A 20,018-nucleotide genomic window follows, 5' to 3' on the forward strand; every position below is an offset into this window, starting at 1 on the left:
CTTTGACTAATGAATGTACATAAAAAGAAAGGCAAGTGCAAAATGAAATAAACATGAGAAACTTTCACAAATGAAATGGAGTTAAAGAATAAACATTACAAAATTATTTTACTAACCTCTTCATTTAAATTGCTAACCAACAGGACTGTATTGCCACCAGCTGAGACTCCAGGCATACCCACTCGGCCAGCAGCAGCTGCAGCAGCTGCTGCAGCAGCATTTGGAATAGCCAAAGGACTCAGAGCTCCTGGAACAGCTGCAACAGGAAGCCCTAATTTTAAAATAAAGCATATTTTACGAAACACACACAAGTCGTTTACAAAAACCAATTTAAGCACGATGGCTGCATGGCTTACGGCTGACCATTCCAAATGGTTCCTGAAAGTTAATTTTTATAACATTTAGAAAAATGGTTTACTGATAATGCATCAGAGAAAACTAACTGGTTTCAATGAAATCATTAAATATTAGGGCTAAGGTACATACCTGTATGTTAAAAAATTAAATATACCATATTCCATCTCCTATGAAAAAGCAAACAAAGCATAAAGGATGTAATATTTCTAAATCAGAGATTTGAAAAATTCACTTCCACGGTTTATAGCAAGAAGCCACATCTAAAATAAATATCTTCAACAAAACAGTAACTCACACTTTTTTCTACAAGTGCTATCATCTTCATAAACTCATACTTGAAACCGAACAGCTACAGCTTATGAAACAAACAGTTAAGTCCTTCAGTTCTTGGAGACCTATCACCCTGAACATCATTATTTCATTCAAATGACTTAAAGAAAATCTTACAGAAGTTTGTTTGCCTTAATTCCATACTCAAGCAGTCATAATGAACATAACAAATTTCTCAAACACATTTCCCCAGTAGAAGGAATGAGAAAACGTCACCGTATCCACACAGGCTTTCTCCTTCAGTATTTTCCCCACATTTTGCCTACCAGTTTTAACATTTCCTTCTCATTTCTATTGTTCTATTTTCCAGTCTTACTGTTGTTCTATCATCTTTAAGATATGCCAGTCTTCACTCTAGAGAGAATTCTCTTTTGTCTCATCATCTTTTATCCACGTTCCAATTAAAAGAATGAACTCTAAATCCTTTCATCCCTGAAATTCTTACATACCAGCTGATTCCTCAATACATATTAGTTCACTAATGAAGTAAATTGTATGTTACTTTTATTCTTCCCATGAAAAAGGAAACATCCAACCTACATGAAGTTAATCCGTGACATACCTGGATCAAAATGGCCCTTTGTACTGTTGTCCCAGAAGTTCATGTTTTATTTCTCCTTTTCTCTTTCCATCAGCCTTCTTGTCTATGTCATAAGGATGTGCTGTTGCCTTTGGTTTCAGATCTCTCAATATTTTAGCCAAGTTTTTTTTTAAGTCTTTTTACGTTATAGAAACTATGATGGCCTTTCACTGACAGTCTAAAAGGTTAAGATTCACAATTCTTAATCTCTTCAGTTTCTGACTTCTAATTTTTCCCTCCAATTTCTTTGTATCTCTTCTCTCTAAGCACTCCAACAGTGGAAAGATATTTTTCTCAATCTTTCTGTGGATAAGCTTATTTTAGTGCTTTTTGCCCATTTTTTGAGATTTCCCCCTTTTTTATTTCTCCATCTTATTTTTTAGATTCTACTTTTTGTGATGGAAAATATCCAACACATAGAAAAAAGAGAGAGTCTACAATAACAAATCCCACATACCCATCACACTGGTTTACCAATTACCAACTTATGGCCAATCTTGTTCCATCCATTCACCCATTTTACTGTTAAAATAGAAACTTCTCATGTTCTTTGATGCCTTTTTGGATCCATCGGTGTGAATCTTTTTAACCAATTATTCTAAAGTGTTACAAACTTCCCCATGTCAAATACTATAGCCCTCTGATTACACTTCATAGGTTGTTTCCATTTAACATTCAATAGATATCTTAATTTGCTGCCAAAGGCAAGTATGAGGATACATTCCCAATTCTTAGATGCACTGACAGTAATTTTGTTTTTGAATACTGTTAGAAAGTGACGCCTCATCCTTTCTTTAAATATAGTATTCCTTAAGTATTTTCAGATAGCTGTGGCTGAATGTACATACCATTCAACTGAAGTTGACAACACAATTATTTCACACTGGCAGAAACTCCAGATGCAGGCATTACACTGTCAAATTATTTCCTCATTTCCCTGACTTTAATTGGCTACTTTTCAGGGGAAAAAGTAACTTAAAATTCTGTTAAGATTCTTGGTCTTAATGGGATCCAGTCCATGGCCCAAAACAAATACTATCGAAAATACATGGTATGCAGAAGAGGTCAATATCAACCCTCAAATTCCCTTTTAGGAATAAAAGACTTTTTTTTTTTTTTAATCCATCAAAGACATCTGAAAGCAGCTCCTTTCACAAAAAATTAAATAAGCTAAATTTCTGGTTTTTCACTTCTACCAGACAAGAAACAATTTTCAGGGCCCACTAAGCCAGAAAAATTTAACTGAAGAATTAGTTACCAACATTAATATAAAAATGACCTAATCCCTAGCATCTTCCCTGTGCATCTCTACTCTTCACTGCCATCTTGTTCATTAAAATACTCCTACTTATCTACTAGAATAGTCTTGAACTTTGTATATCACAATGAAAATGTTCTTTTAGTCTCAGGACCCCTTTATACTCGTAAAATTTACTGAAGAATACAAACAGCTTTTAAATGAGTTGTATTTAACATATCAGAAATTAAAGCCAAGAACTGTTTTAAAAAGAACAAGTATACATGATCACATATTCTATTACCCTTTAAAGCAATGTATGCTAGTGAGAATAAGTCAAAAGACAACATTTTAGTAGTGTTATGGATATATAGTTTGGACTTGTTAGAAACCCTAAGAGGCCTCCAGAGATCTCTAAACATTTTGTGAACCACTGCCATGTATTCTTGGTATGATGCTTTGTACATCTGTGGTTATCAATACATAAGGAATTGGGGAAAAAAAAAAAAAAAGAATTCACTTCCAAAAAAGAAAATGCTGTAACATATGATGGACACACAAACACACACACACACACACACACACACACACACACACACACACACACACAAAAGAATGAGACATGCAATAGATTACACAGTACTGACACTTCCAGGATTAAGTTTGAAGTCATCTATTACTCGTCTTTCCTTGTTGACATTTCAAGCAATATTATTAATTCATGAAATATAAAATATCAATCTACCTAAATTCAATATATAAATCTAAACATGACAGTCTAAGCTTAATATTTCATTTTTTCAAAAAAGCTTCTTCTGAAATACACCTCTACAATGTCAATATACAATTCAATGATCTAATGAAAACTTCACCAATATACTCAAAGGTGATAGAAAATTTGTTCAAAGAAACTTCATTCAAGACATAATGGTTTTTGAAATACATTTCTTATTGAAATCTGGATGTTATAATGGAGTAACTTGGTGGCACATTATTTAAAACATGAAGACTTATCATGGAAAAATGATCACTGAGAATTAAAAGAGAACTGAAATTAATTTAAAATGGAAATTGAAAAAAAAAAGTCTAGTTTTTTAGTGTGACAGATCTGACTTTTTAAGTGCCAGGGAATGCCATCTTTTAACAAACAACATTGCACTTTGGTAAAAATAAGACTGCTAATTTTCTAGTGAGAAAATGGGCTCAAAGGAGATGCAACTACCTCCTTCTAGTACGGAGGTAACGGGAAACAAAAAGTGGAATGTAAGCTGTTGAGATCTTCACTGCTGTAACTACTATCCAAATGATATACGTCTCCCCACTTTTCTATTTATCACCAATCTGGGCCACTGTGCTATGGCAGGTGATAACGTTATTCTGCCAAATCACCTTTCTTCATTTTAGGTAGCCCAGGATATGGCCTAAGAGTACTTTAAGAGATGAGGGCAGTCTGTCTTTAATGCCACTAGCAAGTAGTTCTCTTCCACTATATCCTCCCCCAGGCTGATAGAAAAGCTTACTTAAGCCATCTTTACATAGTTCTAAAATCACTGGAATTAGTCTTGAGTTTTTACTGGACTTTTAAAGTCTCTAACGACAGATTCTACAATTAATTTCTCAGTACACTCTTCTCTGAAAAATTACTATCAGTCAGGAAAAAAAAAAATTCGGTTTAACCTAAATGTCTTCTACATTAAAAACAACCTACATTGGGGCGCCTGGGTGGCTCAGTCGGTTGAGCGGCTGACTTCGGCTCAGGTCATGATCTCGTGGTCTGTGAGTTCGACCCCCACATTAGGCTCTGTGCTGACAGCTCAGAGCCTGGAGCCTGTTTCAGATTCTGTGTCTCCCTCTCTCTGACCCTCCCCCGTTCATGCTCTGTCTCTCTCGGTCTCAAAAATAAATAAAAAAAAATAAAACGTTAAAAAAATAAAATAAAATAAATAAAAACCTACAAAATATTTCATGATGCACTATTTATTTACACCATAATAAATTCTGAAAAATAATTCTGTATATTTATATTAATGTTAACTCCTAGTTGTAAATCAACAAATTTACAATCTCCCTTCATAAAAATTACATAAAACATGTTATATACATTGGCTCCAGCAAATTATTTCTAGTTGTAGAAATACTTTTAATTTTAATAATGTACATCTTTAGCTATGGCAGCAGGTATGCTGGAAAAAAATATTGACACATGTTCATGATGAGACATAAAAATGCCTGTTCTACTTCTAGGATTGTTATAAGGATAAAATAATGTCAAAGAGCTTCATAAACTGCCACACGAAGGTGTAACAGGAATCCTTTTCATATAAAGTGATCTTCATCAGGTGGGTCACCCAGATATTTTGAGTTGACTCAGCAATTTTATAGATTTCTCATGTTAGTTCTGACACATTACTAACCCTTCCACCACTGAAATGGATGAACACACAGCCATGTATATGATACAGGTTCAAAGTCCAGTGGGATGAAGTGATATTACTTATTTATCTTAAGGTCACACAGACATCCTTAATTTTGCCCAGAAGAATTAAAAAACCTAACTTATTTTTTTATTTTTTATATTTAGTATGTATGTATGTATGTATTTATGAGAGAGACAGTGTGTGAGTGCGGTAGGGGCAGAGAGAGAGGGAGACACAGAATCTGAAGCAGGCTCCAGGCTCTGAGCTGTAAGCACAGAGCCTGATGTGGGGCTTGAACTCACGAACTGTGAGATCATGACCTGAGCTGAAGTCGGATGCTTACTGACTGAACCACCCAGCTGCCCCAAAAAACTAACCTTTTTGTTAACTTCCTTTAAATCATTTACAAATTTATCCATGGTTTTTAATAAGGTTTTTATTTTAGAACAGTTTGAGATTTACAGAAAAACTGAAGCTTCTACAGAGTTCCTATATAACCTGCACACTTCCTTTTCCCATTAACATTTTACATTAGTATAATTATTGCAATTAATCAACTAATACTGATATATTATCATCAACTGAAGTCCATACTTTGTCAGATTTCCTTGGTGTGCATCTAATATTCTTTTTTGTTCCAAGATCCTCTAATACATTTAGTCATGTCTCATCCCCTTAGGCTTCTCTTGACTTGTCCTTAGGATTATTTTACCCATGATTTTTAAGGATGCACAATTTGTTTTATCCCTTCATTTCCCATTCTAAAACTTATATCCAAAGTCCATTAAATTATTTCCCTTGGTCTTACTTCTTTACCCTGTTTAGGACATCTGGTAGTTTTAAGTCTCACATACTACTGAACACAGTATATTGGAAGGGCCTTCTAATTCATAAAGTATTGGGTTTTCGGTGGGGAGGGAGGTTTTAGAACATTTTATTTCCTGATTTGAAACTAAAAATTTTGCTTTTGACAAAAATGAGAAATGCTATTCTATCCTCAATCCATGCCTCCTCTTCTACAAACCTACCCTTCAATTCCTTATTGTGCCTGCTGGAATCCATTCTTTTCTATCATTAACAATCAAATTTTTCTTTTTCAACGTGTTCCTTAGAGAAACTTTTTAATTAAAAGCTTGCTTTGTCCTCATGGAACTTCTCTTATAACCCTTTCAAAAAGTCATTTTTACCTCCCTAAACCCTGCCCCAAAGGAAAGAGAAAGGATGTATTATTCATCATTCTACCCCACCACCCAGGGTTTCTTTCAGACTGCTGTCCCACCACCATCAATTAAGACAGCTTCTGCACGAAATCATTTCTCATCAAAACAACCATCAGGATACCGGGACATTTTCACTCATTATATAGACTTTTTAAGCACCTGGCTTTATTCCTCCTCCTCTCTCAGCCCCTATTATCATCCTGTGATATGTCAAACACTCTGGTCTCACAATTTCTTTAAAACTTCTACTTTGATAATTTTTACATCAATCCATTTCAGCAACTTCTCTTGCTACATCTTTTTTTCTTTTTGTTTTGCCATCCATTTCTAACATTTAAATCTCCTTTCCCGACTTCATTCTTCCATCTTTCTCAATTCTACCCCATACAACCACTGAATCCACTTGTGGCCTTTATTTATTTTAGCCCTTTCTATTCTTCCTGGACTTGACTTCACAATGTAGCCTAAATTTCTTTGATATTCTTCAATGCCAGACTTGGATAAATCCAATCTTGTACTCTGGCTAAACTTTCATGTGGTTAAGTATTAGAGTGAACACAGAACATATAACATACCCCAAAACTGATTCACAAACATTTTGTTATTTAACATCAGCCGACTTCCTCATCTATTTTCAAGAGTTCTCTACAAATCCACTAGACTTAAGTTCAGAAAGTCTAAAATTGAGATCAGAATCCCCTCAGGTTTTCCAACCAATTTCAGAAGTCCTCCCTTCCTTCATCTGTTTCCCCTTTTCCTTTTTTTCATAAAAACACAATGGTGAGAGGAAAGAATATAGACTACACAAATGACGACTTCAGTTCTGGCTCTAGCTCTGCCCCTACATTGTTCCCTGCCCTCCCCCCCATTTCTGTGTGAGCTTGACAATAATCCCTTGTAGTTCTCACAGTGATCTAAACAAGTACCTCTTTATTTTTTAGGATCCAGCATTTTCACTATAATCTTGAGCCAATACACTACAATCAATTCTGGGACTTAATTCTATCTCAGCTCTCATTACTTCTTTTCTAAAAGAAACATCTTAAAGACTGAGAAATTAATATTTCAAAAATTCAGCCCTGAGAAAACAGAGGATAGTTCAATAATCCAAAGACTCGGAATCATTTTCTAAGAATGCACACATAGGGAGATAGGCATGTTCAACCGTAGTTTCTTACTTCTTAGATGTTAAGACAGAAATGAAATGAGAAAGCCAAAGATATGGGACAGTGAATTAGAACAGATATTCTCGTGTGATTTATGATTTATGTCTAATATGATAAAATACTGCTTTTCTAATTATATGGTTTTGAAAAAAATTTTGATGTCATGATCATATTCACCGATACACTTTAAAGATTTATGTAGTTTCATAATTCTGGGAAATATTTCTAGAATGTGTGTGTACTTGTAATTATCTTAGTCTTTGTTGGGTGATGACTTGCAAATGTGTCTGCAGTAAATGAGTTATTTGGCTTGATTTTATGACCAGAATCTTCTTTGCTATAATTCAGTCTTATAATGGAATATTATAGACAGGCTTTGCTAAAATTAAGATTTTGGTATTTAAGTTTTAATGTGTATTTTATAAAAACATAAAAATGGAAATTCAGTTTGCTATATTTTGGATCCACTTTTGAACGGATATATGAACAATACTTTTGTTTTTGCAATCATATAATAACCAGGTTCAACACCTAATGGGCTGAGCAACAAAAAGCCAATGTCTTGGCAACACAAAACACCTTAGTATAGGAGGGACAAAAAGGAAATTAAAACTATAGGACTTACATATTTACTATATGTATGACATTATTCTATTTTAACTCCATGGGGGGGGGGGGGGAGTTTAGTCAGACTAAGAGGCCCAACTAATCTACTGCATATTTTATTCAATTGTCTGTTAGGAGTATGAACTCTGGAGCCAGACTGCCAGCATCCCTGAATACCTCAGCCACCCACTAATTATAAGAATCTGAGCAAACTGCTCATCTTTTTGTATTCCAGTTTATAGGCCGATAAAGCAGGCAGACAGTTAAGGGTTAACTTCATTTACGGACAATGTGAGGACTAACTCACAAGGGTTAGGAACAATGCCTGGCACATAACGCATATTCAATTAATGGTTAGTGATTAGTATCCATATGCATCAGACAATTTCATTCTAAGCCATAGTATTTCAAATATTTTTGCTACAAAATAAATGAAGAACTGCAGCAATATAGGTGGAATCTAAGTAACTACTTTTAAACTAATAATTTTCTAAATATTTATTCCTATCATGGGAATTATGCAAAAGATCTAGGCATTTTGACAGTGGAGCCATATTTTTCTAGGGAAAGCAAATAGTGTTAGGAAAAAAACAGCTTATCTCTTCTGTCAATACCCATCATCCAAAAAGACCCCACTTCTTAGAAAGTGGTATAAAGTATCCTAAAGACTCCTTTCCACAAGGATCTTTTTTAAAAAGTCTACTTAATGGCCTACATCATAATAATTAAGTGAAATCAGACTAAGCTCTGAGGCTACTGAATGGTTCAGAAAAAAAAAAAAACACAAGAATTTCTAAATAGCATTCAACTTTGGAGGATACTGTAACAACCTAAATTTATTAAGTAATATCTAAAAGACAATAATGAGTATCTTATTTTAAAACCACACATGGGAAAACATGGGCATCACTTAAATATAAGAAAATAGATGAGTATTGGTCTATTGCTCATTGCGACATACTAATTAATTTCCAATTTGTCTGGATTTGTAGTTTTCCCCCCATCACCCTACTGAAACAGCATATTGCAATGTTGCATAAAAGATGTTTGTTTTTACTGCATATCTTATAGCCATATTAAAAATGTATAAACAGACAGACTGCACATACCCACAGATACAAGGAAAAGAACACCTAAGGGATGTTAATCCTTTGAGAAAACAACTCACACTCATACCTGTGGGTCTTTTTTCCCTCATAAGTAGCTGCAGGAGAAGTGATTTATATTCTTTTGGTATTTAGTAAGGAAACACTAATGCTTCCCAGTTCTTTATTTTAGGGTGATATATTATTTTGGGGGAGAAACATATTTAAATTTTAATTAGCTCTGTTTAGTCCTTATCCACCACCACCCTTTTCTTTTTTTGGGCCACTGGCTACGACCAAAATAAAAAATTATTATTACATAAATAAAACTGCTCACCTCTGGGCTAAGGCCATTATCTCAAACCACTCTGGGGCTACCAGAACCTACAGTTTCTGAAGTTTAAAGCAGAAGCAACCTACAGTTTCTGAAGTTTAAAGCAGAAGTTGGGAAGAATCTAGGTTGTACCCATTCATAAACTGGTTTAAATAATTAACAAAAAACAAAAGCTGGGCATCAATTTCTTCCACCTAAAACTAGTAAATAAATGCAAGAATTTAACTGTCTACAACAAACCAATTATAAGGTAAACAGCCTTAGTTGATGAAGGAAAATTCTACAAAGATTTTCAACTAATTAATGGAAAGGGATATGTGAATGGGGAGGAGGAAGGCAACATTTGCAACCCCCATATAGAATAAATTAAGGCAGCAATCACTGGTGGATTCTCAAACCATTAGATCAATATAATGAAGGATCATAACACCTAAACTACAATCTATTTTAAAACATGACTAAAAGTGGGATAACCAGATGTTTTATGCTTCCAATAGACATACAACATGAAACAAGAACACCTATGAAGTATTCCTATGAATATTCTTGAGAAATAGAAATAACAGAATCTAAATTTAATCAAGCTTTTGGAGTTAACTTCTGGTTCACATGGAAACAAGTTAAGATGACACTACAAAAAAGAGCCACACCAATCCAGACTGTAGGACTTTCTCAAAATAATTAGGTTTCCTCATTAAGTCAATGGATCTGAGGGTGGGCATGAAGGGAGAGTACTACTACAGATTACCAGGGTCTTAAGAGAAATAACCAGATGTCATGTATGGCCCCTGAGAGGATATTCTGAACAAAGCAACTCTTAAAATACATTTTTTGAGAAAACCGGGGAAATTTGAAGATGGATTGAGTACTCAATGACATTAAGAAGTCACTGTCAAATTTGATGGGTGTGATAATCATATTATGGTTTGGTAAGAAAATGTCATTATTTTAAAGATATTATGGTAATGTTTGAGATGACATGACATGATGTCAAGGATTTGCTTCAAAATACAATAGAAAAAATGATGAACAGATAAAACAAGTGTGGAAACTATTGAATCAAAATGATGGGAATGTAGGATTCACTATACTGGTATATGATGACTGAAATCTTTGATAGTAGAAAGTTTTTAAAACCTACCATATGAATAACCCATTCGAAAATAACAAAAGCTTTCAGAAATTACTTAAAAATAATTTTAAAAGAATATTTTAAAGTTTACTTGTTGATTTTATGCATCACAAACAGGAAAAAAAACTCAATTTAACAGCTAGACAACATTCTATCAGAAAAATGCCAAAATATATTTATTTGGCATGAATAAACAAAGTATTAAAATACTGTTCAATAGCTATAAAGAATTTTTTTGAGAATTCTGTTAACTTTGCTAACAAGCTAAATTTAGCATCTAAAAATTACTAACTTTTCTCTGTATTTATCAACTCCACTACACAGTAAAACCATCTTGGGATCTTGAAAAACTACAAACTACTGGGACACACTCCTCATTATTTTCAGTGTAAGGGTAGGGCTTGGTGATTTCGACACGCAGAAAAATTTGAGAGACACTGTCCTACAGAACTACAGATTTACCTTTATGAACAAATGTTTGTTAGATCGGTCCTCAATTATCAATTATTTTGACATCAACAGATTTCCTATAAAAAGTTTTGTACTGCCTTTTGTTAAGGCCATATGAAGAAATGGATGACAATTACTTTATTCAACTCAAAACGCATGGAAAGCTCTAAAGTACTTTGTACACGGTACCTTCCCTAATTTTTTAAATGTAGACAACATGATCATGAAAAATTACTTCTAGCAATTTTCCTAAAAGTGATCCGCCCCTTAATAAATTAAATACACTTCTTAAACATGATAAAATGATCATAGTAACGACGTCTCAATTTATAATCTCAAGGATTTTTATCACCTTGTTCTTTGAAGTAGAATAAGTGAATAACTAATAGTCTGCTGGATTTGTGATTATGTATTTAGATGTCAGATTTCTAATTATTTACAAAGCACTAGGTCTCCCTTCTTGAAAGAAGTACATTTTCTGAGACACTGTAAGCCCTAGCACTAAAAGAAAAAGAGAAGCCAAGTATAAATGCTAGTCTTAATAAACTATTATGTAAAATAAACCAATTAAAATGTATAATATTGATTCCGAATTCAGCCAAATCCTTAGATATAAAATTATACGAGGTAAAGTGAATTCCCTAAATATTTGCAGAAAATATTTAGTACTTGTGTTCTTACAGAATCTTCGAAATAAAGGGTCATCTATCAATTATTTCATTTTGAACAAGTACTGCTTGAGGAAGTCTCAGCAGGAAATGGATCAATACCATCAATACCAGTTTGTTGTATGTTGAAGTCACCTGACATTAAATATCATTGCAGGCAAATAAACATAGAAAAGATTTAGTTACCATTCCAGAGGGCATGACCTTACTAAAGTAATACTGGATGTTGCTATAAAGGGTGCCTGAAAGCTACTATAAAAGGCAAAATAGTAAGTGGCTCCTTATAAAGATGACAATATCCACCAATGTGGGGGAAAAAATTAACTTCATGTCCGATAAATAGATATCTTTGGATTGAGATAAATTTAAAAATAATTTTTCTATAAACTGGCTAGTGTAAAATACTGTGTGAATCAAGTTGAAGACTCAGCTTATATGAAATATGGATAACCTTAAAACACATTTTACATGTACATCCCAATAGAAAGAAACCAATTCAGAGACTTCTGTCTAGTAAGCATTTAAAAATTACAAGCTAGCTCATAATAAAAAATTAAAATAACCTGACACATTCTTATCAAATTAATATCCAGTAAATCAAAAAAATAATACTCAATGCTAGTAGGGAAAAAAGTGGAATAGCCAGCCTCATGTACCATTCATATTAGTTTAATATCACCTTTCTAGAAAGAAATTTGCAGTAAGAATCAGGAGTCTTTAACACTTTTTTTGATTTAGTAATTCTAGCTCTAGGCATCTAGTTTAAGGGAATAATTTGAAAGACAAAAAGTTATGTACAGGGTATCTGTCACATGCCATATATACTAATAAAGAGTATAGAAGAAGATTCAATGTCCAACAAAGGTACTTTCAAAAATATTAAAATCAGTTTTCAAAAAAATTCTTACAAAATAACAATTAGAACATATCACAAAACTGCAATGTGATTTTAATTTTGTACAAAAATACATATTTACATAGAAAATAAGAGCAAAAATATTAACAGTGGTTACCTCTTGTAAATGATCAAAACTATCAGAGTCCATTCCATTATCTGATTTTTGAATCTTGTAACTCCCCTAACATTCAAAAAATATCTGGGGATACTTAAACAAAACCCAGTTATAACAAAATGCAAAACCACTGAAATAGATAAACGATGAAATCATTTAGTAAAAGGTGAATTCACATATTTCCACTACAAAACATTTCCTTTTTCCTTATCAAGCAAGAGTGCAGAAACGAAGATATATTAAAATAGTCAAAACAGAGTGAAGGAGAAGACACTAGCCACATTTATTTATTAAGGAGTGAACTTAACTCATATGCTTTTAGTGCAATACACAATACATGAAAAATGGATAATGAAAGTACAGAGGAAGACACAAGTTAATTATGCCAGTGCTTCATATTTTTTATGAGAAAAATGTTTTACTATTACTTAAAAAAAAATTTCATCAGGGCTATGAGGTTACAAGGAAAACAGTGATGAACTCCCTAGAAGAATCTTCATGACTTCTAACCTGTATTCCATCCAGAATCCAAACACACAGAGGCACATCTAACTATACCCAAATGAGCACACACACAAACTCCTTAAGAGTCCAAGGAACTGATTGTTATGGTCCTATGCTTGTCACTAGCTGGACTTTCTTGGTATTTTACCCTTAAATTGTTCAACGAGTTCCATGTGAATTTTTAAACTTCTCAAAAAAGAGACATCATCTGCTTTGGTTATTTTAAGGATTAAATAATGTGACTGTACAGTGCGCCTATTAGAATGCCTAGGACCTAGAAGCTACTCGATAAATGTTGATGTTTTCTCTTCTGTAAAAATCGTATCATTTCTATCAGTAAAGAATTGAAGAATCTACAGTAAGGATTATAATCAAAGATCATGTATCACTCATTGTCTCACTCTTGCCTTTACCTTTAAAATGGTACATTACGAAATAATCAATTTAAGAAGCCAAGTTAAGGGAGTAAAGGCTTAAAGTAGGCCCACACTGTAATACAGATTCTGTCAGAAAAAAATATTACCAACCTTAAGACTGTTAAAAGTCATGATAGACAGTTAGGGCTTGTGCTAGATGTGTTAGAACATTAGAATAAAGGGTCAGTTTGGTCTGAAGTCACCAGAATTAATTTCAAATGTCAACTGCTTCTCTTGTGCATTAGGGTGTCTCTGTTCACAGATGTATCACTTATACTGCACTTTCAATGGAAAACACCATTGTTACATATCCACAATAAATATAAATCTATTTATAAGAATTACTTCATTATAATATGCTTTTTCTGACTGAGGGACACAAACTAAACTTTAACAGCTAGTTTTTAACTCCTCAATCTTGGGTTCCATATGGACACACTCTGATTTAAAGAAAATCTTACAAATATCAAATGTCAAGAATTTCTGAAACACAGCAAATAAAACTAAAATTTCATCCTAAGTTATAAATCACTCATTTTACTTACAAAGTAACATTTTCCCTTATTCTTCATTCCCTATTATCTTCATCTTTACTCCATCAACTAGTTGTTGCGAATTTTTGCTTTTTTTTTTATGGGAGGTGACTCAAATCCATTGTAGAACAAGGTGAAATATAAATGATTGAGACAAAATGTGAATACCAGAATAAATTTTCATAGCGAATTCTTCGTTTAAATTGTTTTTTAAGAGACAGATTATAATATCATTGAAAAAACCCATATGACTAATCCCATTACATGTTTCACCTGTTCACTTTTCACCGTTTCTGTGCAGTGCTAAATTAAAGCAATCAGAATTGCTAAAGACTAAAGAATATGCACAAAGACTCTAGACATAGACCAAGACAGTGTGTAATCAAGTTTAACGTGTAAATAACTCAACAGTATTTCTTTATTAGAGCTCTTCTTTTATTTTGACAGAGAAACTGAGGATGATGAAAGGAATATAGCTGATAGAACTGTAATTAACACTTTAAGCTTTTCTCCCAACAGCATTCATATACATCATAAAAAAAAATAATAATAACCTAACACAATTTCTTAAATTCCAAAATGGAGGATTTATTATACTTACTGTAGTTTTAATAGGCACTTTCCCATTTGGCAAAATGGGAGAAAAGTGGTATAGACAATAAAAATCATACCTAAGAGAGAGGTCTCCTTGGCAAATGCTGCAGCAATAGCTGGGTCCAATGCAGGTTGTCCATCCCCAGATGGAAGATCAGGTCGAGTATAATCCCTACTTTTATCATTGTTGTATTTTACATTCAAATTCACAAGTTTGGAAAAATCAATCCTTAGTGTACAGCAAGCATTATAAATATTCTGACCATCTAGGGCCTGTAAAAGTGAATAAAGTAGATCAGCAGTCTTAAGGAATGAAAATTAGCAAGAAATAGGATTTCGACAATAAAACCCAATATTGAAGACCTGCACATAAAAGCCACCAGGAAAGGGACCAAGTATCATGCATCATTCTTCGTTATCCCAGCTGTACATTATTTGTTTCCACAAATACTATCTTCTTTAAATAGAAAGTGCTACTTAAATCTAAAATACAACCAGTTGAACACATTTGCTAATGCTTTTAATTCAAAATATCTGCAAATAATTTAAAAAAATAAACAAGGATGACAGTCCTGTCAAAGTCATACCATAATAGTCTGCATGATACTTTAATTTTATTATACACATTTTTTGCTGGATGGCAGTACTTAGAAGAATTGTTAGAATTTTGTAAGGTAACTTTTGTTTGATGACACACTTTATGAAGTGCCTCAAGCCAAGTAAGTATCACTATACGGCATAATAGCAAGTCCCATAAAACAGGGCAAAAACTATTATTTCCGTAACTTGAGGTGTTCAACCTGAATCAAAATAACTTGAATTAGAAAATCCAACATCATCCCAGGAAAGCTCTGGAATAGAAGAGTACAGGCTCTAGAGCTGAAAGTCTACATTCAATTACATCATACTGAGCAAGTTACTTAACCTCTCTGAGTATCAGGATCTTTCTTAATCTGGAAAACAAAGATGGTAATGGCTGCCATGATCCTCACAGGTTACTTTGAGGATTGAACAAAAGATCACATATGTGTAAGTATAATGTGAGTTATAAAAGACCATGCTGCTGTTATGATTATTATGGGTTTTTTTTCCTGCTCCTATATAATCACAATTGCTACTCCAGCTGGATGTAAGCCTAGAAGAAACTAAAGAACAAGGGAATATATTAATTTTTCATTAGAAGAATAAACATTTACTGTATAAAACAATAGTTCAGAAATGAACAATGTTTAGCTAAATCACCATGAAAATGAAACAAGTTCTTCTGATAATAGATCAATAGATTAAGCCTGATGTTTACATAGACCAAGATCCATTATATGTATACATCTAGAACTATAGTACTTTAGTAGTAGACCAGTTTTTTGTTTTTTTTTTTTTGCAGACTTTTGAAGACTGGACTGAAATATATATGAACCTTGGGACAAATTCAAGAGATTGTTGAATTTTTCCAACACTCACTAATGCTCCACTGTTAATCTGTTTTTTATATAGCCTTCATTGTCTTAATAAGCATAAAAATGTAGCAAGTGAGGGGCGCCTGGGTGACTCAGTCCATTGAGTGCCTGACTTCGGCTCAGGTCATGATCTCATAGTTCATGAGTTCAAGCCCCATGTTGGGCTCTGTGCTGACAGCTCAGAGCCTGGAGCCTGCTTCAAATTCTGTGTGTCTCGCTCTCTCCCTGCCCCTCCCCTGCTCACACTCTGTCTTCCTCAAAAATAAACATTAAAAAAACTTTTTTAAAAATGTGGCAACTGAACTCCAAAGTTTAGAACCAATTCATTTTGTAGTATACTGAGATATACAAGGATGACTGCAAAACAGGAAGAGATCTGTAGCACAGCAGGTGATGTTCCCCACAAGTGCTAGGAGAGTTGTGACACAGTATGAAAGTTCTAATACCTACAATGTGCTATACACCGTGCTATGTTCTAGGAATATATGTTCTAGGAACAAAGCAGAAGAGCCACCCACTCTTATATAACTTATAGGAAAACAAAATATAGACATCTCACAAGTAATTACAAATTTGATGTGTGGTAGTGAGAATAAAGGAAGGGATGTGATGTAGCTGGAAGTTTATGGAAGACTTCTCAGAGACTTCTAAACCTGAAAGAGGAAGACAGGTAGAGGTGGACATAAAAAGACAAAGAGAAAGCAGTAGAAGCCAAATGAAACATCAGGTTCTAAGCCTGAGAAATCAGAGAAAATACAGCATATGCAAGCTATTTTACAAAGTCCAATATAGTTGGGGTGCCTGGGTGGCTCAGTTACTTGAGTGTCCCAACTCTTGATTTCAGCTTGGGTCATGATCCCAGGGTTGTGGAAATGAGTCCCGTGTTGAGCTCTGTGCTGAGCATGGAGCCTGCTTAGGATTCTCTGTCTCCTCCTCCTCCTCCTCCTCCTCCTCTGTCCCACTCCCCCACCTACGCACTCTCTCTAAAATAAATAAAAGGAAAAACTTTTAAAAAATTCCAATTTAGTTAAAAGAGGAGAGATGAGATTGGAAAGACAAACACTGAGGATTGCTTTAAAGTTCTGTAAGCCATGTTAAGGGCTGAGAAGTTTATACTTAAGGACAAAAGCCAGTCACTGAAGGGCACTGAGAATGGAAGTAATAGGACTTTATGTTGAATCATCCTTAGTGCTCGGGAGAAAAATAAGTGTAGGGGAAGAACTCAAAGTGGTGAGGTGAGTCAGAGGCCTTCTGGGATTCTTGGACTAGCTGTCCCAATCACTCTGCATGAAAAGGAGTGTGTCAGATTCTGTATTAACAGCACACTAAACACACTACTAGAAGTATGCTGACTTGTATTTTGGCAAACGCTCCTGGTACCATCAGAGACCAGCACTTTGAATAACACCTGGTTTAGACGAGGGTGGTGTGCAAGAGAGCTGGGAGACAAAAGGATAGATTCAACAGAAATTTAGGATGAGAATAAGATTTGATGGTAGGATGAAAGGAAGAGGAATAAAAGACATGTTTTCTGGCTTGTTACCGACATGGAATTTGATACCCTGAGCTTTTTACTGACACAGGTGAGGAAGGGTTTGGTTTTTTTTTTTTGGGGGGGGGGGTGGGAAGAAAGGCTGAGTGGGTAGGTGACAGGAGCTGAACTGATCACACTAAGTCTGAAGGTGCTTAATGGTCCACTAAGTTCCTAGTCTGGGTCTCTCAGAAGAGATCTGAGCTAGAAAGAGCCACGTGGGCAAGTCAGAGTCATGAAGGTATAATTGAGCTATGGGAACAGGTGAAGTCCCCCAGGCAGAAAGAAGGGAAAGGATATGATGAGACAAAGAGAGGTGGAACATATCTAGGCAAGAAGTGTTGAGGCCAGGAGAAGAGAAGATTTTAAGAAAGAGAATGGCTCACACTGTATCAAAGGTACCTAGAGGGTAAGGACTGAATAAGGCTGGTGAGATTTACCTACTGTAGTGATCCTGGGGACACTGGGAAGAATAATTTGAGTAAATCGGGGCTGAAACCAAATTATAGTAGGTGAGGAAATAAAAAGGGAAAAAGTATACACAGCAAACAAAGAGAGCTTATTTAGTAGGTCTGGCTATAAATGAAAAGGGAGAAGAAAGGGTGATACATATGTGGAGTTCAGGGTAAATTCACTCAAAATGAGAGAAATTTAATGATGCTTGTGACACTGGTGACAAGTAGCCAACACAGAGAAAAATGTAAGAGAAAGAGGGGATGAACGATAGTGCAAAGTCTCTTGAAGGGGAGAAGAAGACAGGATCTGGTGTTTACTTGTCCTAAAGTTATCTATGCCTTTTATTAGAAGAGAACGATAGGTGTGGTATAAGTGGATTTTGTGAGAAAAGCTGATGGGAGTTTCCATCTGATACTTTCTATTTTTTCTGAGAAATAGTAGGCAAACTCATAAGGAGGAGTGAAGAGAGTTGGTAGACTAATTTTCTGATACAGTCTTTGTGAAAAATGGGACAGCATGCTGGAGAAATGTGGTGACATTTGTCAAGCAGAATAGAGGGCCTATTTGTAATTAATGCTGATAAACTTCAACTGGTATCAACTGCTAGATTACAGGATATTCTCTAGGTACACCCAACAGTCTGGATACAGGCATGAAGAAAGATTACTAGAGTCATCAAAAGTATATGTTTTAACAAGGAATCTGGATTACAAGATAATGGGGCAAGCAAGTTCGGGAAACGACCTCTTTTTTCCTTCTCTAATAAGTGAAACAATGTTCAGTTCAGATACCAGAATAGTTAAATAATGAATATTAAATAATTACCTAATAACTCCCTCGGAATTACAACTGTAGATCTTTGTAGAGAAGACATGATTGAGTGTAACCCTCACAAATACTTGATGCTTATTATCCTGCACAGACGACTGGTTAAATTTAAACCTCAAATATCTGATAACATAATTAAAGTAGAATCTTTTGTTCTCATTACTATAGATTACCTCAGACAAAACACATAAACTACTTTCCCTATTGGATTATACCCCAAATGCAGTGTAATTTCAAATTAAATTCCATTCCATTGCCTTCTACCAAATACTCTCCCCTCTCCATCAGAAGGGATGACAAAAAATATTCCACATTAAGAAAAACATGCACTATATTTAAATATTTGGAAGCTGTGAAAAGTGCCATAAACATCCTGGCTTCTAGACCGTCTGCTACTGATCAAACCTCATACCACATGGATTTTGGTTACTCTTTAAATATATAATATCTCCAAAGTTAGAGGTCAGGGACATGTAAAGAGAAATCAATATTTTTGGAAAAAAGAATCCCAAGTGTTAATGTATGCCTGAAAAGGAAAATATAATAAGATTAGATCATGTAACTTAAGAACAAGTGAGTAGCAACACACTGGAGAAAATCAGACTGAAAATATGTCTACCTTACATATAATGAACATTGTAAGTAATTTACCTCTTTAAATATTAGCATCCCCTTGTAACACAAGAATAATTCCTGTTCTGTTGACTACATATTAGGAAAAAAACGAGGTAACAGCACTTGGTAAACATTTCAATTATGCCAATATAAACGGTATAGCAAAAATATCTGAAGCTATTTTTGCTCCCCAAATGACATGCTGAAGTTGGAAACACAATGAAACAATCAAAAATGGTCTGGGTTCAATACAATCTATCTTGATCTAGAGGAAGCACTGAACTATTACAGACCATAATTATTTGAAAGTATGAGTAAAAGGGAAAAAAAAGAGGTAAGACAGAAGGTAAAGCAAGAGAAGACAGCTGATGCAATGGTTTAATAATGAATATTTAATCGTTTAACAGAATAATAATCACAATGAGATAACACGGCACAAGATGTTAAAGAGCTAGAGCAAAGGTAGATTTAAATACGATACACAAATAG

The 20,018-nt window shown here is 34.4% G+C and overlaps 1 protein-coding gene across 5 annotated transcripts in view; it reads right to left on the reverse strand.

Annotated features, from left to right (window-relative positions):
- The window catches only part of PTBP2 (polypyrimidine tract binding protein 2), an 82,571-nt gene that overhangs the window by 10,763 nt on the left and 51,790 nt on the right, over nucleotides 1-20,018 (reverse strand). For 3 of the 5 annotated variants that reach the window (XM_047869804.1, XM_047869803.1, XM_047869808.1), the window contains 2 exons: nucleotides 14,720-14,915; nucleotides 117-271 (listed from right to left, as the gene is read on the reverse strand). In XM_047869804.1, the coding sequence (XP_047725760.1) occupies nucleotides 117-271; nucleotides 14,720-14,915 (351 nt within the window). The remainder of the gene's footprint in view (nucleotides 1-116; nucleotides 272-14,719; nucleotides 14,916-20,018) is intronic. The other 2 variants (XM_047869807.1, XM_047869806.1) reach the window with 1 other exon arrangement.

This window comes from Prionailurus viverrinus, chromosome C1 (assembly GCF_022837055.1).
Source record: "Prionailurus viverrinus isolate Anna chromosome C1, UM_Priviv_1.0, whole genome shotgun sequence".
NCBI lineage: Eukaryota > Metazoa > Chordata > Mammalia > Carnivora > Felidae > Prionailurus > Prionailurus viverrinus.